This window comes from Lactuca sativa, chromosome 7 (genome assembly GCF_002870075.4).
Source record: "Lactuca sativa cultivar Salinas chromosome 7, Lsat_Salinas_v11, whole genome shotgun sequence".
Taxonomy (NCBI): domain Eukaryota; kingdom Viridiplantae; phylum Streptophyta; class Magnoliopsida; order Asterales; family Asteraceae; genus Lactuca; species Lactuca sativa.
This window is the reverse complement of record NC_056629.2, coordinates 134,599,004-134,623,339: the sequence shown is the minus strand read 5'-3', so window position 1 is coordinate 134,623,339 and position 24,336 is coordinate 134,599,004. Positions and strand designations below refer to the sequence as shown.

General features: G+C 38.9%; 2 protein-coding genes and 1 non-coding gene across 6 annotated transcripts; 2 read left to right on the top strand and 1 right to left on the bottom strand.

The window, feature by feature from the left end:
- Window positions 1-15,188: 15,188 nt before the first annotated feature.
- Window positions 15,189-16,263, bottom strand: LOC111878401 (uncharacterized). Its single transcript, XM_023874907.1, has 2 exons — window positions 15,570-16,263; window positions 15,189-15,475 (listed from the first exon to the last, which is right to left on the bottom strand). The coding sequence occupies exons 1-2, from the start codon at window positions 16,261-16,263 to the stop codon at window positions 15,189-15,191; spliced, it is 981 nt and encodes a 326-aa protein (XP_023730675.1).
- An 848-nt stretch (window positions 16,264-17,111) lies between these two features.
- On the top strand, window positions 17,112-17,184 carry TRNAR-ACG (transfer RNA arginine (anticodon ACG)). The gene has a single exon. It is a non-coding gene; the product is annotated as a tRNA-Arg (tRNA).
- A 64-nt stretch (window positions 17,185-17,248) lies between these two features.
- On the top strand, window positions 17,249-23,726 carry LOC111878388 (pentatricopeptide repeat-containing protein At1g10270). 4 transcript variants are annotated; one of them, XM_023874889.3, is made up of 2 exons: window positions 17,249-19,565; window positions 23,595-23,726. In XM_023874889.3, the coding sequence occupies exon 1, from the start codon at window positions 17,462-17,464 to the stop codon at window positions 19,562-19,564; it is 2,103 nt and encodes a 700-aa protein (XP_023730657.1). In that variant the 5' UTR covers window positions 17,249-17,461; the 3' UTR covers window position 19,565; window positions 23,595-23,726. The 4 variants fall into 4 exon arrangements, with proteins under 4 accessions (XP_023730657.1, XP_023730656.1, XP_042752596.1 ...); XM_023874888.3 differs by lacking the exon at window positions 23,595-23,726 and adding an exon at window positions 20,303-21,111; XM_042896662.2 differs by lacking the exon at window positions 23,595-23,726 and adding an exon at window positions 20,221-21,111.
- The last annotated feature ends 610 nt before the right edge of the window (window positions 23,727-24,336 follow it).

Below are 24,336 nucleotides of genomic sequence, written 5' to 3'. Positions count from 1 at the left end.
ATAGTTGTTTTAAAAACTTTAATCAGAGACCTTAGTCCCAATGCATTTATAGTTTGTATATCTTATGTGGTTCGATATACTGAGTTCACTATAAACAATGCTTTGATACCAATCTGTCACACCCCCAAACCAAGGATGGCGGAAACGTCCGGGGGTGGAGGACTTCATGTAGAGTATCACAACAATGAGTATAATAGTGCTCAAAGTAAATACAACCATCATAAATATAATTTAAAAAGTTACACCAAAGTATATGTTTACATGATTCGAATCAATTACATTATGATACAAAATGAACTGTTTGATGATTTATCGTCCCATCCTCAAAACGTTGTTGATTTCCTGTTTTCACTGAATTCCTGAGAATACAAGTAGTTTTGAAAAGTGTCAACACAAAGGTTGGTGAGTTCATAAGCTTTTGACAGTAAGAGTTTAAAAATCAATCTTTGTAAAGAGATGTATGTTTCCAAGAAAAATCCAATATTTTCCTTATAAAAGTTATGTGGTCCTAAATGCCAGTACCGAAAAAGTACAAGCATTTGTCATACTTAAAGATATAAAAGTGGTTTCAAATTGGCGTAAAACCCTTTCTGATTTGAGAAAAACTCCCGTAATGAATGGTGTGTAGTCTTAAATACTAAGACTGAAAATATACAGCTATATTTGTAATTGATATAAATTTTAAATTAACATAAAACCCTTTTTAATATGAAGACGTACAAGTATTTTTCCATACTTAAAGTAATTTCAGTGAGCTAAATAGACATAACTCGCGATTTTATAGTTAGAACCCGTAAATCTTATGATTTGTTAATACCACATGTGAGCTATCATAACCATACTTGACTTAGACGGCCTCGTAATTGCGACGTTCTTCAGGCGTCGCAAAACTGAAATGACACTTGTCACCACAGACCTGCTGGTCTAGCTGTTGCAAGCAGCTCTGGTGTGGGTTTGTCAAACCCAATATAGATCTATACACAACTATCACGTTCTCCCTACAAGAGACTCTGGTTACAATTTACAGGACTTTTTGACTTTGTTACTTTGGAAGTAACCCGAAGTGAATGACTCACAAATTTATTCATTAACAGATTTACGTGAACTAAACTGAAAACCTTTGGTAAATAAGTTTGAGAAGTAAATGATACATAAACTATACCTATTATAGTTTATCCAAAACGTTTGTAATGTATAAGAATTCTTTTATGAAAATGCCTTAATGCTATGAATCCATAAACTATGCTCATTATAGCTTAATATACGTGTTCTAAATGAATGAATAATCTTATCATGAATGACTATGTTTCAGTTTATGATGATAAACTAACAAGGAAACACATTCAATATTTAGAACTTATCGTTATACACTTTGCTCAACATAATACAAAGTGTTATGACAGTTATAAGCTGTTAACTAATTTTCAACATTTCTACACTGTTTTTGAAAAGTCATAGAAAAATTATACGAAGTCGAAAACTAAATCCGTAAATTCAGAGAGTTCCCAAAATGTGTCTAGTTTACTCATAATTTTTATCGTGATTTTTAATGACCTTCAACTTGGGTGAAAAAGTCCATAATCACAGACTGGTCCGGATTGGAGTTTGAAATGATAGGCAGTTTTGTAAAAATCACCATAAATTGTAGAAAAATCGTATGGAGATGTGCAAGTAGTCATTTTAAAGCTAAGAACTGGAAATACTTACACCTAAAACAGTTTTTCAAACAAAAATGCTTAAGTTGTCCAAAACAGTCCGTGAATGGAGTCCAACTTTTCTGATGAAAGCTGTAAGAAAAGTTTAGTTATGTTCTTGGTGTTTTAACTTGTATTCCCCCCCCCCCCCCCCTAAAAACTTGAGAAAACATGAAAATGTAGGGGTATGAACTCACCTTGAGTGATTTCAGAAGATGAGTGTTGAAGAAGAGAAGCGTTCAACCCAAGAACACTTGAAGATTCGAAGATCTAACACAATTATGATGGAGTTTGTGTAAGATATCCATGATTTGAGTAAGAAGTGAAATAATCATAAGGAGAATCGATTTTGCTTACCAAATGTGGAGGAAAAACCCAAGATCATCCCTTGAATCTCGAATTCTAGAGAGAGGAAGTGAGAGAGAAAAGAGTTTGATCTTTTTGGTGAAAATAGAGATAATGAGAGAAGTGAGGCGAGAGGAGACTTTTCTAGCCTTTGACCAATTGTGTGGTTGGAAAAAGATGGTAAAAGTACAATGAAGTGACTAGGTAAAGGCTGATGGGGAATAGTGACATGGAGTGGGTATTGGAGGTTGCTTGTGTCATAAAATAAAGGAAAGTCAACACTCCACCTTTGTACTTCATCCACTCTTTTGGATAAGGTTTTATCCTTAAAAACATGATAATTTAATAATTATGGGTCCTTATATGTTAAAATAAAGTTTTGGGTGACAATCCCACATTAAAACAATTAAAAACGAAGCTAAAATGAAGTCGTAGTCGAAAACCGGGAAGAAAAGCACTTCCAGCGAGACCTCTCGGTCCTAGGACGAGGTTCGGTCCCTAATGATGCCGAGCCGGAGGCGAGATGGGCGAACCAGAAGTGTGAAGCGAAGGCGAAGGCTCGGTCAAAGGCTCAGAAGCGAGGGCTCGATCAAGGCATCAGGATCCGAAATGGACCGAAGGTTCGGGTTCGGGTGTGTAGGCAAGGTTCGGGCCCGAGAGGACCTTTCGGGTTCGGTTCAGTAGCCTTCGGCTCAGAAGGGTTCGGTCCCTTAAGAGGACTTTCGGCTCCTAAGAGAGGTTTCTAGTCCTAAGAGGACTTTTGGTTCCTAAGAGGAGTTTCGGCTCCTTAAGTCTGTTTTTCGCGTAGACTTCCGTTTTTGGGCTGTTTTCGCCAAATTCGAGGGTCGGGATGCCCCGAGTGATTATAGAAAGTTGAGAGAGATTTTGAGAGAGATTTGGGAGAGATTTGACATGCTTGGAGAGATTTCTCATACAAAAAGATATTTGGGAGAGATTTCACATACTTAGAGAGATTTGGGAGAGATTTCACATAGTTAGAGAGATTTCACATAGAGAGGGATAAAGTGAAAACGATTGAGAGAGGTTTCATTTGTGACCTTTTTGAGTGTCTGGCTTCGCAATGCAAGGTCTGTAAACCCCGTTAAGCCTTGTTTAAGGATCTTGCATACTCCCGATGAGTATGCAACATTGTTTTATCGGCTTGGCTCGCCACGTACCACAGTTTTAGGTTAAGGAGAGCTAGATTTACACACTTTTCGATTTATAATCTCTCGTTAGAATAGCGAGTTGTTTAGTAAATACATAACGTAAGCCCTCGTACACAAGGGTTAGTTGAGTTGACCGGTTTGACTTGTTGACTTTAGTTGACTTTGACTTGACCAAAAATTGATGGTTGTCACACTGGATTACCGGCTCCCACTGATAGCTAGTCCCAACACCACCACTAGTCGCTCCCAGCAACTTCCGAAGAAACTTCGACCACCAATAACTGCTCAATCTATTCCGCCATTCAGGCACCACAAACCTGGGATCCCCGATCCCCTAACTTGACTCTAAGGTCCCTACCAGGTCCCACCTGCGCTGCTAAAACTCACGGGCCTCGCCCATGGGTCCCACCCGCCTCTATCCTTCTAGTCCCACTAGTCTAATCACTCTCGCTCGGGCCTCGCCCACGGGTCTCACCCAACCATACTACTGAGCAACCCTGCTCTCAGGTCTCATCTACACTGCTAATCTCATACGGGCCTCGCCCATGGGTCTCACCCAACTATATCCTGGAGCGGCCTCTCCCAATGTCTCACCACTCTAGGGCTATACAGGCAAACTCCCTATCATACTCATCCACTACCCATCCCTGATCCCTATCTGATCACTAGGAGATAAGGGCCTCGCCCCAACTCTGCTAACGAAGCTACTAAGGAATGCTACGGCTTACCCGTAGTCTTACATCACCATCCATTGCTGACTGCTAGTGAATGCTACGGCTGCCCCGTAGTCTTATATCACTTTCTACCACTGACTGCTACTACGAGGGCACCCATGTGCCATTAGCTCTCAAGATCCTCATTCTGACTCCATCGAGCCCCACGGGCGATCCACATCCTGAATTCCCAACCACATACTAACCATTACCATCACACGTACTAGCTGATGGGGAGTTTCTCAAACTCCCAACCCTGAAATCCTCGATCCATCAAGCGCTGAACCACTTCTTTTCCTTCTCGGAGGATTCTCCCGCACCTCGATCCTGCTTACCCCTTGTTGCTCAATACTCAAAAGAAATCCTTGCTACCATTCCAGAATCAATCTGCTGAGGAACCCAAGCTTACCATAGCTAGGGATCTAACCAATCCATTTCTAACACTATACAACTCCGATCTAGCGAGGCATACCAAGTCCCTCCCAAGCATGCTATAGTTACTGCATCCTATGCAACCTTCTCCAATAGGGCACATCCCCCTCACTACTATTCGGATATCCAAGGTATGCAGATGGCATATAACTCGATCACAATCAACCGCTCAAAAAATAAAATACTCATACCGATAATGATCCAGAACCATAACAATATAATCATGCACAAATAAAAGAACTGAAAACAGAAATCGCATACCTGCAACGTCCGGTGCTGATCGCGCCTATAAGGTAGTCATCTGAAGAGCTCTGCCTCCTACCGCAGGCGCCTCTGCACGGCCCTGACGGCCATCTGTGATCCTCAAAGTTGCAGGAGCAGGCGCCATCACCCGTCCTGCTGAAAACAAACTGGGGCACTGGGCCTTCTTGTGACCCCGCTGGTTGCAGTGAAAATATAACAGGTCTGATCCCTATGAGGTGGTGACAGTACAATCCCTGCTGAAATGACCAGTCCGACCGCACTTGAAACAGCCAGACTCACCACCGCTACCACTCCTGCACGCGCCCCCGTGCGCCCTGCCACACTTTCCGCACTGGCTGCGGTCCTGATAATCCCTCGACCTCGAATCTAATCCCTTGGGCCTTTTGCCCGAACCGGTAGCTACCTGAACCTCATCTGGCTTCCTCTTCCGGATTTGCTCCAAATCAATTTCCCTCTCTCTAGCCCGGGAAATCATATCTTCCAGCGTCTTACAGCTGGATTTGCTCACGAACTCCCTAATGTCATCCCTCAACATCTCATGGTATTGGGCCTTCTTCATCTCCTCATCCGCGACATACTGCGGTACAAGAAGAGCCCTCTCCCTGAACTTGGCGGTGATCTCCACCACAGTCTCAGTGGTTTGCGTCAAATCCTGAAACTCCCGTGCCAACTGCTGCACCTCAATAATCGGCAAAATCTCCGCCCTGAACCTGGCCGAGAAATCGCTCCAGGTCATCGCGTCCAACGCGGCATCATCCCCCAAAGCATGACCAATCTCCTCCCACCAATCCCTCGCTCTGTACTTCAGAAGACAGGAAGCGGGTCTGACCTTGTCCCCCTCAGGGCACCGGCTCGTACGGAATGCATTGGCAACATCAGCCAACCATCTGCTGCTAGCGATGGGGTCCCTAGCCCCATGATAATCTGGTGCCCCGCAAGCCCTGAACTCCCGATATGTCAAGGTACGCGTTCCCATCAATGCCATCATCTCAGTAAGGAAGGCTCCCAGCCTTTCATCCAAAATCTCCAATATACCCTCCTTGACCGTGCCAAAGATCACAGGAGTCTGATCCAAAATACTGCGTGACAACCCAAAATTTCCATTCTGTACAAACAATATCACTTCAATAGAAGTTATAACAATCATAGTCAATTTTCAGACTTTTCGTATAAGTTGGAGTAATCCAGGGTTTACACTTCAGTAAATATCAGGAGAGTGGATGCACTATGGTTTTGTGCAACACTTTTATTCCAACACTCTGTTATATTAGAAATCATTTCAGGAATAAAAATATTTTCTGTCCAAAATATCTCAGGACTATAAATAGATTTATGAACCAAATTCATTCATTATTCACATTTCCAACTAGAGAAAAGCCATTTTCTCTCTCACGGATCTTCGGGTTTTCATCCCAAATCACGAGTACACTTCTCTAGTTGTTTTATAATGCTTATTATATGCTTAATAACGTAGATTACATGTCAAATATGTGAGATCCGGGAGTTTACCGCCCAAGAACGTTCTTGGGGAGTAAACTCCAAAATGAAGCTTAAATGCTATCTAGTCCCATTTCCTTGTTAAGTAACTAGCTTAGGATAATATGTATGTACATTTGAGACTAGAAAACAATCAAAAACACCAAGTTTAGGGTGTTCACGGCCCAAGAACTTCTTGGACCGTGAACTCCAAATTCAAGGGCTAAATGTGCCCTAATCACTCCTAAGGTTTTAGACATTAACCCTCATTTACTTCTAGCTAATTTGTGGACTTAAAAACATCAAAAGCACCCCTTAAAGGGAGTTTACGGCCAAGGAATACTCTTAGGCCGTAAACACCAAATAAGGGCACCAAAGTGTGCCTAGGGTCCTCATTAGCCTTAAACAAATGCCTAGAAATTATCCTACTTGTGCTTGGGACTTGAAAGAATAAAAACACCAATCCCATGAGAGTTTATGGCCGTAAACTCTAAGGGATTTGGCCTTAGGTCCGTAAACTCCTCCAAGGAGTATTTCTATGCCCTAAACTACCCAAAGGATTAAACAACCAAGCAAGGCTTATTCTAGAAATCCAATAGCACTTCAAAACATCAATTACCACCAAGATTGGAGTTCGCGGCCGTAAACTCAAGGGTTTACGACCGTAAACTCCTTGTGTGGGGTTTATTGAGGAGTAAACACTTATATAAGGCCCTTTTGTACATTAAACCCCTTTAGCCTTGTCCCATAACAACTTAGATGCAACCATTAAGACCTATAACACTTATGCAAAGTGTTTACATGTTCCTGAGTGTCCCAACTTATTTCATTAGTTATTATTTGGCTAATTAGTTATATATATATGCTCATTATATGATAACTAGGCTCGGGCGTGTGAACAAGTCTCCGTTTGCCACCTAGCACGGTATCCGACACTTCAATCCAATCCACTCACCACAAGTGAGTTCATACCCCTTTAATTAACCTTTGAAATACTTTTAAATGTTTTAAATACTTTATGGGGGGATACAAGTTAAATACTTATAGTTATTACATCAATCACATGTGATTAATAACTAGAAAACCAATGATTTTATTACTGTTCAAACTGTTTATCAAACTGTTTTACTTCAAACTATTTTACAAACTCTTTTACTTATTAAATACTTTTATTTAAACTTTGTTATACTTCTTATAAATTGCATGCCCATATAGATATATAAGCAATGTTTAAAGGGCTTAGGAAGGCCATCCGCCCTATTTCCTTTTCGCGCTTGAGATGTGGTCTGGTGGGATTTCGGGTAGCCCTCCGAAGGTCGTTTCAATATTAATTATATATCAAATGTACATATATAGACATAAAAGTACTCCTTTATTCATGCGTATCAGTACATCATTAGTAAGTTACCATCGGGGTAACACAGGATCACACTACTACAATTTCTAGATCAATAAGTCAGTTCATTCATGAGTCAATACTTATTACTACAAGTACATATACAACTATACTAGAAAGAGAACATATACAACTATACTAGACAGAGAACATATACAACTATACTAGAGGAAGAACATATACAACTATACTAGAACAGTTCATTACATTACATATACAAGAATACGTTCATTATTGTGATATGAATCGAAGCATGACTTAAATGCCATGGCCCGAGTTGTAGCCAGAGTCTCTTAAAGGGAGAGCGTGAGTTTGCGTATAGATCTATACTGGATCCTACACCTTGCTGCTAGCTACAGCCGGACCTGCAGGTCTGCGGGTGCCAAACGTCATTCCGTTATTACGACCATTCGTATGTCGTTGTTACCAGTCGATAGTATGGTGCAATTAGTCACATGATACCTTAATATAAATCCGGTTTAAGGTAGTTAGTACAGCAGTAGTTCCTATAATACAACACTACAATACTACAATGATTTACCCATTACATATATTTAGTGATTATTTCACTTAAACATTAATGTACAAACTATATTTTGCTAAATGATAGTTACACTTGGGAAATTACACACTTTTACAACAAACGAGCATACAAAATAGTTAAGCCTTGGTAGAAGGCTACTTTAATAGAAAATATAGGTTTTTCTGAGAGATTCAAACTTTTACAAACACTTACAAACATTTACATACATTTTACAAACTTGCACTTGAGACATGTTCAAACGTTTTGATAACAAACACCGACACTAAAATACTTATGAACTCACCAGCTTAATGCTGATAAACTCTTTCAAAATAACTTGTATTCTCAGGTCATCAGTAGACAGGTACCGAGGCCAGCTTTTGAGAAGATGGAGCGCATCCAAGACTCATCTTATTATTTTGATTTACATTATATTTTTAGTGTCTAAAACTGTACAGAACATGCTTGTATTAAAATTATATATTTAATGCAATGGATGATGTTGTTTGCTTGTTTACATTTACTGTGTTGTGATAATTTACATGACGTCCTCTGCCCCAGAACGTTTCCGCCGTTCTTGGTTTTGGGGTGTGACATACTGCGCGTAACCTCGGCGGGTATCAACTCCCTCATTCGCTCCTCGAGCTGCTCGGCCCCTGAACCCGAGCCTGATCCCTCTCCGGCGCCTGATTCGCCCGCTGGTCTCTCTCGCAATGTCACCATACTGAAAATGTAATACATCCACTGTCAGAATACTCATCACTGCTACGAGACCAAACTCACTCCCTACTAGGTTCCTGGTCTTGTCTTGGCCTTTCCCGAATCGAGTACGGATCCTCTGCTTTCATTAGTACGGGCCCATACTACCTTCCACATTTATCCGTACTTTCCTCAGGAATTGCTTTGACTCCACCAGGTCCCTTAACCACTACTACTGCTCCCAGCACGATCTCATCCTAGGCTTACCCTAGGGAAAACTTTGACTCCACCCAAACCAGTCCTCAACTGTTGAGGGTCTCCTTGTGATGCCAATTAGCCATCACCTGAATATTATCACATGTGATGAGGCTCAGATAATCCTTCAAGTAAAAGACTCGTCCCTACAACGTTTGGACTCAAACAAGAGCTGCACAATAGGACCAAATCCAACACTCTGAGATTATTCAACCCTGATCACATGTGACGTGTCGTATCCACCTAATGGCTAACTCCCATCACTCAGTATCCCACAATGCCCAAAGCAAACAGCATTCAGACAAGGGAAAATCTAACCATAACATACTCAAGCAATCATATGCACATAGCAAGAAACTGAACTAGTATGCAACACAAACTCATAACCTCAGGCATAACCTAAACAGGCTATCCTACCACTGTCTAATCAGCACTATCATGCAGCTCAAAACACATATAACAGGCACATAAGGCATCATCCCTAGATCCTTAGCCCTATTCTAGCATGCTGTTCTGTTAGTTGATAATCAAAACATAAACTTGTATGGGTATTTTGGGGTACTTACTTGAGCTCGGTTGATTGCATGCACCACACCCTTTTTCTCTTTTCAAAGTTCTTTTCTTTCTGAATTATTTTTGATTTTCTAAAACTGTTTTCTTTCCCAAACTCTCTTTTTACAAAACTATCTTTTTATTTTGAAAACTTCTATACCAATTCCTCGGTTTGAGTTCAGACACACCCGAGAGTATGTCCGAATTCCTCAAACCAAGGCTCTGATACCAACTTGTAACGTCCCAAAATTCAAGACTAAAAATTTCTTTTAATAAAACATTACTTTAAGCAAATTCATCATTTTAAAACATAAACAGAGTATTAGTTTCCAAAATACATGTTCGTTATCAAAGTAAACATTCCCAGGCTGTCTTAAACTATGGTGTGTGCCATGCGATCACCCCGAGCTCTTCCCTCCGCTACCGGAAGTACCTGAAACCGAAACTGAAAACCGTAAGCACGAAGCTTAGTGAGTTCCCCACCCTACCACATACCATGCATAACCACATACTGCACATATTGGGCCACGCCCGCTATCCTGGGCCTCGCCCCTACCTCGGGCCTCGCCCGCTACAACGGCCCCGCCGCTCCAGGCCCCGCCTGGCTTCGAGCCCCGCTCGGATACAGATCTGTTTCACTTAGGCCTCGCCTGTCACAAGGCCTCGCCTACTAACATATAATAGCACGTAAGCATATCACATCACATCACATAATCTAAACACATACTAACGGATCCTGTCCTAAGGCCTCGCCTATCTCTGGGCCCCTCCCTTGTCCTGCTACTGATGAGTCATGGAACCCCGTCCATACTCCTGCTGATAGTGAGGTACGGGCCCAACCCACCCTCACTCCTTCCCTAACTTGGGCCTCGCCCCCGCTCTGCTGCTACTGAGATGTGGAACATCATCCACACTCTGCCATTGGTGAGATACGGGACCTCGCCCACACTCAACTCCTTACCAGGCACATACAAGTATCACACAGACAACAAGTATAAACTATCACATAAACCATTCCTTGGGCACCCGCCCTCTATCATTGGACCTCGTCCCGAATATCATACTAGCATACTGTGCATAGGGCTAACCCCCGGGTCTTCTACTCATAACTACATGGGCCGGCATTGTGGCCGTAGACCCATTCATACAAAGGGAAACTCACCTGCACTGGCTAATCTGGCTGATGAACCCACTAGCTGCTGCCCGGCAACTCTCTGAACTCTGGCTCCACCCGCTCCCCGAGCTACCAATGACAATGCAACACTGAGTCTAACTAACCCCCGAAAGACTACCAAGTCAACTCTGGTCAAAGTCAAAGTCCTGGTCAAAGTCAACCTTCCAGGTCAACCCTACTCGCCGAGTCACCCTATTGACTCACCGAGTTCATATGTTCAGAGTCCTTCTCTTTGCGACTCGACTCGCCGAGTCAGTCCATGACTCACCGAGTCTACCGATTTCCGAGTCCTGACCTATCCAACTCACCGAGTCTCCATTCGAGTCTCAACTCGAAGGGTTTGGGGTTCCACGACCTGACTCGCCGAGTCCAAGAACAGACTCGCCGAGTCCAAGGCAACCTTCAACAGACTCGCCGAGTTCCTGCCCAACTTCACCTGACTCGACAAGCTGTTTATCCCACTCGTTGAGTTCCTCCAAATCTTCATGCTACTCGTCGTGTCCACTCGAAGGACTCGCCGATTCCATTCAGATCTCCATACATGCAAATGACTTTTGAGTCATGCATGGACTCCAAACTGTAGATCTACCCTTCCCAAGCCCATTCCTCACGTAAAGTTGCAAACTTTACGTGTAGAGAAGAAGATCTAGGCAAAATACACCATAAACTAGGGTTTAAGGCAAGGAGGCTCCATAACCAACTCAAGGGCTGAAACTTTATGCTTCCCAAGACCAAAATCGGCTTAGATCTAAAGTAGTAACTCCAGATTCGACTTCTAACTCAAATGGGCAACTAATCATGGCTAAAAAGCCCCAAAACTCACAACCAAAATAGATCTAAGGGAAGGAAATGACTTAATACCTTCAATACCTCAGAAAGGCTCCACAAACTCTAGATCTGAAGCCAATCCTTGAAGCTTCACTGATTCCCCTCTTTCTTCTTCCTTCAAATCACCCAAAAATGGCTTGGAAGCTTGAATGCACTACAATGGAGGCTTAGGGTTCGCTTTCTGAATGAGGGAGGCTCTAAGGAACCCTAATGGAGAGAATAAGGAGCTTAAATAGCGCCAAAAGTCCCGGATTTAGGGTTTTCCTCGCACAGACCAGACTCGCCGAGTCTCCTTGGCCGACTCGCTGAGTCGGTCACTTACTCCTCGACCTGGATCCCGCTCAGACTCGCCGAGTCTCCCCTTAAAATTAGGGTCTTCTTTCCTTTCTTGGCCTTCCAGATTTTGGGTGTTACAATAAAACTTACATGGGCACAATAGAAACTTTTTCACAACACAAGGATCAAATAACAAATAATAGAAATTAAACAACTAATTTTTCATTATCTATATTTGACCTAATTTCAATTTCTTACAAGATAAATTACCCAATTAATACAAATAATCAATCTTTAATCATATAAGGAAGTTATTATCTAATCAATTGATAATTATCTTGTGTTTTGGCAAGGATAATCTTTTAAAAACATTAAAAAATCATATTTTATAAGTTTAAAACAAATATGGTAATTATCCTTAAGCAAAACAACAATAAAATCCGAAATTCCCTCTGTCTAACGCTCCGACTCGCCGAGTCACACATTGGAACTCGCCGAGTAGGGCAGACTCGCCGAGTCCATGTAGTGACTCGCCGAGTCAGTTCAAACAGAAGGCCATAATTCGATTTTCAGTTAATAATTCAACATAGCATCACGTACGACAGAAACCAATCAAGGCTCTGATACCACTGATGGGTTTTAGCCATAAGAACATCCTATGTGCTTATGCAAACCCTAATGCTTGGATCTAGGTTTCTTTATTGTACATGCAATTCATCCAAGGCTTTAAACCCTAGATCTAGCATACTATTAATCATATTAACATAAGAATGGGGTTTAGATCTTACCTTGATTGTTATGTAGCAATAACAATCTCAAATCCTCCTTGTAATGGATTTAGAAAGCTTAGAGTCACAAGTGTCACTCCTCTAATGGCTCACAAACACCAAGAGCAAGAGGATGAAGAATAAGGAGAGAGGAGGCTGCCCAAAAGTATCCAGACACCCCTAGTGGAATTCTTAGCCACGTTTTTGGGGCTTAAGGGTACTATATATACATGTAGGCTATTATGGTTTTCAACTAGGAAACCCTAATCTGACTGCTTAAGCCCTAAGCAGCCCATGGACCCTTTTAGAATATCCCTTGGACGATTTCTAATGGGTTTCCCCATAGAATTCGTCCAACCTATTATTCCAAGGTGATCCATAGCTCAAATGCAATTATCTTATAATTACAGTTCCAGTCCCTTAAGTTTAATTAATCTCTTTTAGCCACAAAATTAATTCTTGACTAATATTAATTAAACAATATGATTTCTCCTTTAATATATTATTCTCATAATATATTAATACATCATAATTAATCCTTTCTCTTCATAATTCATCCTATCAAGTTCCTTTGGTGAAGACAACCCAAAAGGACCATGCACCATCGGGTCAAGTACATACCAAAATAGTCATGGACTTAGACACTAATCCAACAGTTATAACGTCTTGGAAAGGGTACAAAGTGTAATTTCATGGAATAACATCATTTTCACATTTTTCCTAAAGTAACTAAGATTGGGAGTTTTATAAAAAAAACATTTAGTTACTTTATTAACCATTATACTTTTAATGAGGAATTAGTTGCCCTATCCCACCCGTTCGGCTAACAACCATCCACCATCAAGGAAGCGGTGGGTGAGAGTGGACACCCATTAAACTGTCATTTTATAGGCAGCAACCTTATACCCCCTTATACATCGGCTTCGTGAATGAGGCATACTAACGGCAAGACTAACATTAATCTTATACATATATATATATATATATATATATATATATATATATATATATATATATATATATAATCATTATTCTTATCATGTTATAATAGTATAAGGGTTGAATTTTAAACTTGTAAAATTCTAGGGTTTAGAATTTAAATATTTTAAAATTAAAATTTTTAATCAAAATTTAAAATTACAAAACTTGAGTGCAAGTTTTGAAACTTCTCAAAACTTTCTAGATCAAAATTCAAATATTTTAAATAAATAATTAATCGGTGATAATCTAATTTTGACCTAATCAAATTCCATGGCAAGATAATTCTTTCAAATAATTAAAGTTTATCATATAAGACAATAGTTATCTAATAATTGACAATTATCTTCTATTGTGATAAGGATAATCACATCATATTTATAAAATTCGGATTTTATCAATCAAAAACGTTTTTGGTAATTATCCCAAGTCAAAATAGGTCGAAATCTCGAAATTTCCTTTGTCTGACTCTCCGAGTCACCATCTGGACTCGTTGAGTTCATCTGACTCGTCGAGTTCATCAGGTGACTCGACGAGTTTGTCAGGCAGAAAGCAAAAATTTTGATTTTAAGCAATGAATAATCATACAATGCATCAAATACAATAGAAATCAATCAAGGCTCTGATACCACTGATGGGTTTTGAGCAATACATCAATCCTATGGTGCAAATGAAAACCTTAAAGCTTTGATCTAGGTTTCTCTATTGTACATACAAATCATCCAAAGCTTACAAACCCTAATCTAGCATACAACAAAACTTGAAAAATAACATAAATAACTAATAAGAATGTTACCTTGATTGTTGCTTGAAGATCTTTAGCTTATGAGAACCTAGCACCTCAAATGTGATGCCTTTAATGGATCACAAACACCAAAGCAAGTTGAATGATCTTGGAGAGAGGGGATGGGAGGCTCAGAATCGGCTCTAAGACTTCTTAGGGTTTATGGGTGCCAATTTCTGAAGCCCTAGGGGTCCTTATATAGTGGAGCTGCCAGGGTTTCAGTCAAAACCCTAATTGGATAGCTTAGGCCTTAAGTAGTCCATTGGAACCTTATGGAATAGGGCCTTAGATGATTTCAAGGTGGGCTTCCAACCTAATTTCGTCCACCCCTTTATCCATATGATCCACAACCCAAAATCCAATTATCTTATAATTGCAATTCCAGTCCCCTAAGTTTAATTAATATATTTTGATCACATAATTAATTTCTTAATTAATTATTGACCAATATTAATTAATCAATATGATTTCTCTTTTAATAGAAAAACCAAACGGGTTAAAGGAAACATAAACAAGATTATCAGTAGTAAATTTTAGAACGAAACATAGATTTTTAACTAATTGAGGTGACACCAAGACATCTTTTAACAAAAATTAGTTTTTGGAAAACGGTAGTGTAGTGTAACCTATAAAAGTAGCCGATATGATAGCACCATTTAAAACCATAATAGACTTAGACATACAAGGTATTAGAGAAAGCATGTTACCTTGGTTGAAGGACATGTGTGAACTTGCTCTTGTATCCATGTAATAATTGTTGTCTTGCGGAGGTTGAATGGACATGGCTTGAAAAACATAGCTCAAGTCGGTAAATTGAGGTTGATTGGTTGGAACATAGCCACCATAAAAGGTGGCTGAAGGCATCATAGAGGAGGGGCCAGGGGCCTGATCGGAACAACAGAGGGCTGCTGGAAAACACCGACGGGATGTTGCGATCCGGCAAGAAGAGCGGCAGCAGCCAGCTGTGTCGGAAAAGAGGCTGCAGCAACAGCGTATCGTGGTGGTAGCTGGTAACAACCGGAGGGAGGTCCAAGCAAGGGATGTGGCGTGATTCCAAGAGATGATGACATGAAAAAATGCTGAAATGGAGAGCCTTGAATGTTGTTGTTTGCGAGTTGTTGCTTGTCTTGAGGTGCACTTCCAAGTAAACCTGCAAACTAAGACTGAGAACTCGTGTTTGTGCCTGCAAAAGGATTAGCATTCACAGAAGTACCAAGATTACCCCCCCTTGTTAGAACCCTTACCACCAGTGTGATTTTTATTCCACCTATTATTTTTCTGTTTCCCGGTTGTGGTAGAAACCGAGTAGAGAGTAGTGGTGATGGCGTTGTTATCAGTGGGCATGTCAACATTTTCTTCACGAGCTTCATGTAGTAACAACATATTCTTAGCCTCAAGAAAGAAAGGGAACGTATCCTTGTGAATGATGAAACTTACAATGTTGTGATAAGATGACATGAGTTGTCTCAAGATCCGCATCACAAGTTTCGTTTCTGAGATTTCAGAATCGACATTTGCTAGAGAATCAACAATGTTTTTCAATGTATGACAAAAATCTATAATTAAAGAAGCACCCTTCTTTGTATTGCGGAATTGGTCTTGAATATGTAGCTTATCCCATAAATCTTTTGTTGTACAGTCATCACTAGATATAATTTTGAGAAGATTTGAGTCACATGTAGAGTAAAACCAAGATCTGACTCGGGAATCAATAAAGTACCAATCTTCATCATCATCTCTAGTAGGGAGAGATTTCCCATTAACATGACCTTGAACTTTTGCACTTCTGCAAAGGTCTAGAAAAATACGCCTCCAAAGTTTGTAATTGGATCCATCCGATGTTAGTTTAAAACTAAAATGGTCGTACACATTCGTAACAACATAGACCGATTGCTGTTTTGTGGGAATAGCAGTAGAGGATGTTGTTGATGTTGTCATAGATATGGGGAAACAGAAACAATAACATGTAAAATAAAGAGATGCAACAGTGATAAGAATTATACCTACAAAGACGGTAAGGCCAACAAACTGGAATGATGAACCCGTAGATAACTAGTGTAATGCTTGAACTGATCCGAGAGAAAGGGGTGAAGCTTCAACATTTGATTCGGGGGGCCGAAAATATAATATGTATAAAAATTGGTAAACAGGGGGGCCATAGCAAAAATTTTATATTTTTGGGCCTAAAATGTATAAAATGCAACTATAAGGACTATTTATAAACAAAAAGGGGGGGGGGGGGGGGGGGGGCACAACCCCCTTTGCCCTTATAAAGCTCTGCCAATGCCGAGACAGGTAGCAACGAAATGGAGCATGAGATGAATGACCAATTGATCGATTAATCACCGAAAATAGGCACGATATTGATCCAAGAGAGGTAGCAGCAAATTGCAGTTGACAGGGATGTTGATGTTTGCAGCAGGTCCAACGAAAGAAAAGAATTTTTTTTTAGGGTTGGCGCCGTTTGAATGCTAGGCTTGATATCATGATATATATTTAAAATAAACCCTGTTAGGGTATGCATGTATTCCATCTAATATATATAATACAAGAGTATACAATATTTACATATAACACCCTACATTATAAACAATGATACAAAACATATAAAATCTAACAGAATCAAAAGTTTAGTTTTATGTGTTTCGAATAGTTTATTAGTCGGAAAATAAAATTTGTTTTATGGTCATGCATTCAAAGTAACAAAACCTAAATTATCGTCTATTCAAGGTACTCCTTTATACGTTTTAGAATAATAAATCTAATTAGCTTTTATCTATCAAATTGACTCTGTGGCCCAATGGATAAGGCGCTGGTCTACGGAACCAGAGATTCTGGGTTCGATCCCCAGCAGAGTCGTTCCTTACTTTTTTTTTTTTTTTTTTTTTTTTTTTAATTATTATTTTTTTTTTTTTAAATTATTTTTTATTTATTTATTTTTAAAATCATGAACTGAAATATAAAATATCTGAGTTCGAGTGATGGCAAACTTGTAAATTTTAAACATTATTGCACACGTAGAACAGTAGAGGTTTTTGAGACGATACTCTGTTATAGAAAACGAACGCAGATATTTAGCTCTTCATCACAGGGTTTAACTAGGGTTCTTCCAAAATCCCAATCCCCACGTCCAACCATGACGGTTGCTCGATTAATTCTCCGATCTCTCCGCCGTCCCACTTCTATCCTTACCACCACCGCCGCCGCCGCCTTCAACCTCCAGTCCCTATCTCTCCAGTCTCCAACAACAAACCCTAACTTCCTAATCCCTGTTAGAACCTTTGCCTTTACTTCAGCAGAGGAAGCCGCCGCCGAACGCCGTCGTCGCAAGCGTCGCCTCCGTATTGAGCCCCCACTCCACGCCCTCCAACGTGATCCAAATGCTCCACGCCCTAGACGCGACCCTAACCAACCCGATACTACGTCTGCCCTAGTTGGACCTCGACTCAGCCTCCACAACCGTGTCCAATCGTTAATCCGAGCCGGAGACCTCGAAAACGCCTCTGTTGTTGCTCGACAATCGGTTTTTTCCAGCACACGTCCTACAGTTTTCACCTGCAACGCGATCATTGGCTCTATGTATCGCGCCAAGCGGTATTTGGATGCCATAGCTCTTTTTGCCTATTTCTTCAAGCAATCTAACATAGTTCCTAATGTTGTTTCCTACAATTTCTTGATTATCTCTCACTGTGAAAACGGAGAAGTTGATAAAGCCCTGGAAGTCTACCAACACATTAAGGACAATGCTCCCTTTAGCCCCTCTGCAGTTACTTTTCGTCATTTAACCAAGGGTTTAATTGATGCTGGGCGTATTGATGAAGCAGTGAACTTGTTATGGAAAATGGTGAGTGATGGCCACGGGGCTGACTCTATTGTCTTCAACAACATCATATCTGGCTTTCTCAATTTGGATAATCTGGAAAAAGCCAATGAATTCTTTGATGAGCTGAAAAGTAGGTGCATGGTTTATGATGGTATTGTTAATGCTACTTTCATGGAGTGGTTCTTTAGTAAAGGTAAGCCAAAAGAAGCCATGGAGTCTTACAAATCTTTATTAGATAAAGAATTCAAAATGGTTCCTGCTACATGTAATGTTCTTTTAGAAGTTCTTCTTAAATGGGACAAGAAACCAGAGGCTGAGGCTTTGTTTGATAGCATGTTAGATAGGCACACTCCACCTGTTGTCCAAGCAGTGAATTCTGATACCTTTAATATCATGGTAAATGAATGCTTCAAAATGGGGAAAGCATCAGAGGCTTATAGTGTTTTCAAGAAGGCTGGTAATGCACCCAAGTCAAAACCTTTTTCAATGGATGCAGCAGGTTTTAACAATATAATCATGAGGTACTGTGAGAATGACATGATAGATGATGCAGAAAGAATGTATGTGGAATTATGTGGCAAATCTTTATCACCTGAAGTCAACACTTATAAAACCTTGATTGATGCTTATTTCAAGGCGGGAAGAATTGATGAAGCTATAGATAAATACGCCAAGATGGTGGATGTTGGTTTGAGAGTGATTCCTACTTATGCCAACAAATGGTTCTCTAGTATGATTGAGAATGGAAAGATTGTGGAGTGTGAGCCCATTTTGACTAAAATGGCTGAAAGAGACCCGAAACCAGATGCTACTACTTATGATATGGTGATCAGGGCACTCTGTGTCGCTTCAAATTATGACACGACTTTGATTTTGTTGCAACAAATGGTTACCTATGGTGTTGGGGTTGCCCCTGTTCTCAAGGAGTATGTGTTAGAGGTGTTTGATAAGTTAGGGCGTAAAGAAGAAATTGATAGACTTTTAATTGCAAGAGGGACAGGTTATGTGCCAGGTGTACCTCGAACTGTAAATGGCTATGGACAGAGGAATCAGTATGGATATGGGCAGCAAAATGGTAATGGAAATGATATTATGAATAGACAACAATACAACAATGGAAACACACAGCAATATGGTAATGGAAACGGGCAACAATACAATGGAAGTTGGAATGGAAATGGGCAGCAGTACAACAATGGAGGCTGGAATGGGAATGGAAATGGCCAGCAGTATAACAATGGAGGCTGGAATGGGAATGGAAATGGGCAACAATACAACAATGGAAGCTGGAATGGGAATGGTGGTGGACAAAACCATGGGAATTGGCAGCAGAATGGGAATGGAGTTGAGCAGCGGAATGTAAATGGGGAGCAGGGATATGAACAAGCTCAATCTGGTTCTGTAGCAGCACTTTAAGGTATTTATATTATATCTGTTCTTTGATTTGGTTAAAAGGAAAAAAGGGCTGCAAGATTATATTTTCCAAGAAATGGATGTCTCACATGCTGATCAACACTTTCAAGTTTTAACAGTCATTTATGTGAAACAGTTTCTTGGTTTATGCTATGTCTAACTTATACATTGAGGTTATAATGACAAATTATTATGAAAATTTCTTATTGGTTGAAGACACTAAACATGCTATGAAATACCTATTTTTCATGATGTTAATTCATAAACTAGTATTTTATATTTTAGTTTTATTTAATGTTCTTTGAATCTTTTTAATTATTTACATAGTCTTCTTCTATTTGATTCTTTTCTGTAACAGTTTTACCACTTCCATCATCTTTCTTCTTTGAAGAAGATTTAACATCACCTAAATTACCAGCATTACCCTTTTTAGCAGACAGCTTAAGTGGCTTGCTATCTGAATCACTTTCCTCATCTTCCTCAACATTTTTACTTTCTACCTTACTTTTCTCCCCCTTTTTAACCTATTGTTTCAGTGGTTTAGCATCTGAATCACTATCTTCTCTTTTCTTCACAGATTGTTTTTATAGTCTCATCTACTTTCTTACCCTGTTTTTCCTTCTTTTCCATCTGATCACCCACATCCATTTTCTTACCAGCCTAGTTGCTCTTCTTCCTTGATTGTTTTGACGATTTTGCCCCTGAACTACCTGTGTCCACTTTCTTGTTGTGCTTCCTCAGAGGTTTATCATCAGAATCACTAGCGGCTCCACCATCTTCTGATTCATCAATGGTGGCCGGAAGTTTGACCTCCTTGGCAACAACCGCCTTTGGATGGGGAATCGGCGTTTTCAGGGGCGATTTCGTCTTTTTTAAGAGTTTGTTTTTTAAAGACCGGACGGGTTTCTTGAAGTGACTTTCATTTGGAAGGCTGTCGCTTTGAGATGGGGAAGGGGAAGAAACATTCTCAGCCTAACTTTCAGGGGCAGTTTCGTCTTTTTCTGTTTCTGATGGACTATCTGCTTCATTAGAGGACTCTTAACAGGCGAACAATGAACTTCATGTTGTTTCTCTGCTTCTTCTTTCTCACCTTCAACGTGAAAAGAATCAGAAGGCCCCCCAGAGTTTACTGCTGTTTCGGATTTAGTCCCTCTCCTTTTGGAAGTCTGTTCTGGTTTTAATTCCAACTTTGCCACATCAGCATCTGACTCATCATTGAGCATTTCAACTGAACTTTCTTGCACTTTCTTCTAAAACCAATACCATGGTCATCAATGTCCTCCTGAAAGAGTGTATTGAATTAATGCTCTCATTGATGGTTTGAGTGCATCTTGCATCGACTTTTTCAGGGACTGGTCAATATGGGCAATGTACTTTGTTCTTCACACATAAATAGCAACATATTTACATTTCTTTACTGATAATAGCAATGTACTTTATTTGTTTTTTTGTACCTATAACAGCAATATACTTGCATTTTGCTACAAATATAGGCATTGTACATTATTTATTATATATTGCAATTATTTATAAAGAATTTTACTTGTTTTGCTATTATGAATAAAGAATTGTAAGTACAGTGCTATAATGCTATAATGAGTTAAATATTGTTCTTATTGGCAAAAATGTAAGTATGTTGGCTATATTGGTAAAAAGAGTAAAGTATGTTGCTATTTCTTGCAATTTGTTCCATAGTGGTTTGATATTAATAAATGTACATACTTGAAGGCTGTTGCACACATTACAGAACATAAAGTACACATTATATTGGATTACTTGGCCATAACTGTTTAATTTATATATGTGCTTATGAATATTTGTTAAAGCTTAATGTAAAATACAAAATACATACTAGTATTTGTTTTATAAAGCTTCATTTAAAACACATAAGAATTTGTTTCAAACGTCAACTATCCATTATCAAAAAACCTTTTCTTTTAGAGTTTATGTGCATGAGGGAAGCAGATAAAATAAGAAGCAAAAAAAAAAAAAAAAAAGAAAAAGAAAAAGGAAACTATACCATTCTTTTTAGAACGACAAACACGCATAAACAACTACTAATCCTATTTTTAATCCATATTTTTTTTGCACCATGGTACTTGAACCCTCTGCCACATCAGTTAGGAGAGAGAAGCATTTCCAATACATTTGATATTATGGACTACAAACCTTTGGTAAAAACCGTACAAGTAAACTACGATAGATTACATTAATTTATTTTTGTGCAACATTTCAATCAAACCAGGAAATCGAACATAATAATAATAATTTATTTTTGCTAAAGTGGCCATTCATTTCTATATTAATAATGATAATAACTTATTTCTCTACCCTCCTTATGGTGGTAAATGATGGTCTCTTTATGACATGTCCATATCATCTCAAACGTCACTCCCTTAATTTTTCATTGATGCATGCGCCTCCTATATGAGTTTCTTATAACTCCATTCGGTACTCTATCCAACAAAGTTTACCACAAGTCAACTTCAACATCCTCATTTTAGCTAGCTCCATCTTCCTCTCGTCCTTTTTCACCGGCCAACATTCAAATTGATACAACATAGCAAACCTAATTACTACTTTGTAAAGTTTCCCTTTCGGGTTCAACAAAACCTTCTTGTCACACAAGACATTTGACTAGGGTTAGCCATCTTAACCTAACTCGTCAACTTAACCCGAACCCATCCTAGTAATTAGCATGTTGGGTTGATATTCTCAATCGTTTAATTAAACGGGTCAACCCGTCTAACCCTTTTAATTAAATTGGTTGGGTTAGGGTTGAAATTTCCAACCTGTTTACAACCCGCCGCTGTTTAAATTTTTTAAATCTTTTTTAATTTATATTTATTTAGTATTATTATTTAATTGAATATTATATTTTGATTATTATTTGGGATATATACAGTAAAGTCCCAATATTTTCATCGATTTGACAAGAAAGTCCTAAACTTTATTTTTTTGACAGTAAAGTCCAAATCACCGGCAGTTTTTGACACTTTTACCCTTTTTTCCCGGTTAGCCGGTAATTAGGACTTTTTTGTTAAAAAAAATAAAGTGTAGGACTTTCTTGTCAAATCGTCAATTAGGACTTTACTGTCAAAAAAATAAAGTTTAAGACTTTTTTGTCAAACCATTGAAAATATTAGGACTTTAGTGTATATATAATTTTTTTGGTTAAAAATTTAATGGTATGATACGCTTTAAGCATAAGAGTTTTTGAAACCTTCACTAATCTGCTAGATCCTGTTGAAATCCTTAACGTTTGCTTATTGTTAAATCGTTTTTTTAATCTCAACAAACCGACATTGAAAAAAATTGAGATAATCAAGAAAAAAGAAAGAAAGAACCAGAGTTCTGTTGGCTTTTTGCAGCCCCAAAAATGGAGAAATAAAAACCGAAAAAAACGAAATTGTTCTTCTTTCTCTTCTCCACATTCACACCCTTTTGACTATGCATGTGTTGTTTGTGTTTGTATAAAGCCAGGACAATTTTGTTTTTTTAGGTTTCTAATTTCTCCATTTTTGAGACTGCAAAAGGCCAATATAACTCTGGTTCTTTATTTCTTTCTTGATTATCTCAATTTTTTTCAATGTCGGTTTGTTGAGATTAAAAAAACGATTTAACAAGAAGCGAACGTAAAGGATTTCAATAGGATCTAGCTGATTAAAGAAGGTTTCAATAACTCTTATGCTTAAAGAGTATTATATCATTAAATTTCTAACCAAAAAAAATTATATATACACTAAAGTCCCAATATTTTCAATGATTTGACAAAAAAGTCCTAAACTTTATTTTTTTGACAGTAAAGTCCTAATTGACGATTTGACAAGAAAGTCCTAAACTTTATTTTGTTGACAAAAAAATCATAATTACCGGCTAACCGGGAAAAAAGGGTAAAAGTGTCAAAAACTGTCGGTAATTTGGACTTTACTGTCAAAAAAATAAAGTTTAGGACTTTCTTGTCAAATCGATGAAAATATTGGGACTTTACTGTATATATCCCTTATTATTTTTTATTTCTCAAAAAATGCAGGTTAGTAATCATTATTGGAAGTCGAGTTGGTGAAAATGAATCGAGTTGGGCAAATTCAGAAATTAAATATTTATAATGTTTTATGGTCGTAAAGATTTGATTTGTATTTTGTTATGGACTTATAGACGTATGGTTGTATTATTTCCAAACTTCAACAACTATTGGAGTTTTAAAGTTTTAAGTTATTTTTTAAGGATTATTTCAAATATGTACTCTCGTTATTTTTTTAAGGATTATTATTATTATTATTGTAAATTTAAATGGATGAACCCAAGTTCAACATGTTTATTAAACAAGTTAGGTTGGAAAAATAATACATAGGTCAACTCGATTTTAACCACATTACTAAAAAGGTTGGGTTGGATTGAGCTGAGAATTCTCAACCTATCTACTTAAACAAGTTAGGTTGGATTGAGTTGGGTAGAGATTTTCAACACGTTTGATTAAACTATTCAACTGCTTTATGACCCAACACACCCCCTTGCCACCCCTACTCCTAAGGCCGCCCTCCACTTATACCAATCAACCTTTATGCAACGTGAAACGTGTACCTCCACACCTCATCTTGTATGCATCATAGAACCTAGATACTTGAAGCTTTCTTTTGAAGAAAGAGCCAACTCCCCTAAAATTACGTCTACTCCTTCTTTATTTACTTCCCCACTAAAATTGCACCACAGATACTCAATTTTAAGCATGTTGATGTTGGATAAGGTGTCTAAGTCCATAACTATTTCTGGTA

Bases quoted from the DNA above. Each gene is read 5' to 3' on its own strand.
- LOC111878401 (XM_023874907.1), bottom strand. From the start codon at position 16,263: ATGACAACATCAACAACATCCTCTACTGCTATTCCCACAAAACAGCAA. The intron at 15,476-15,569 runs GTAAGGGTTCTA...CTTAGTTTGCAG, and splicing joins GAATAAAAATCACACTGGTG to GTTTACTTGGAAGTGCACCT.
- LOC111878388 (XM_023874889.3), top strand. From the start codon at position 17,462: ATGACGGTTGCTCGATTAATTCTCCGATCTCTCCGCCGTCCCACTTCT.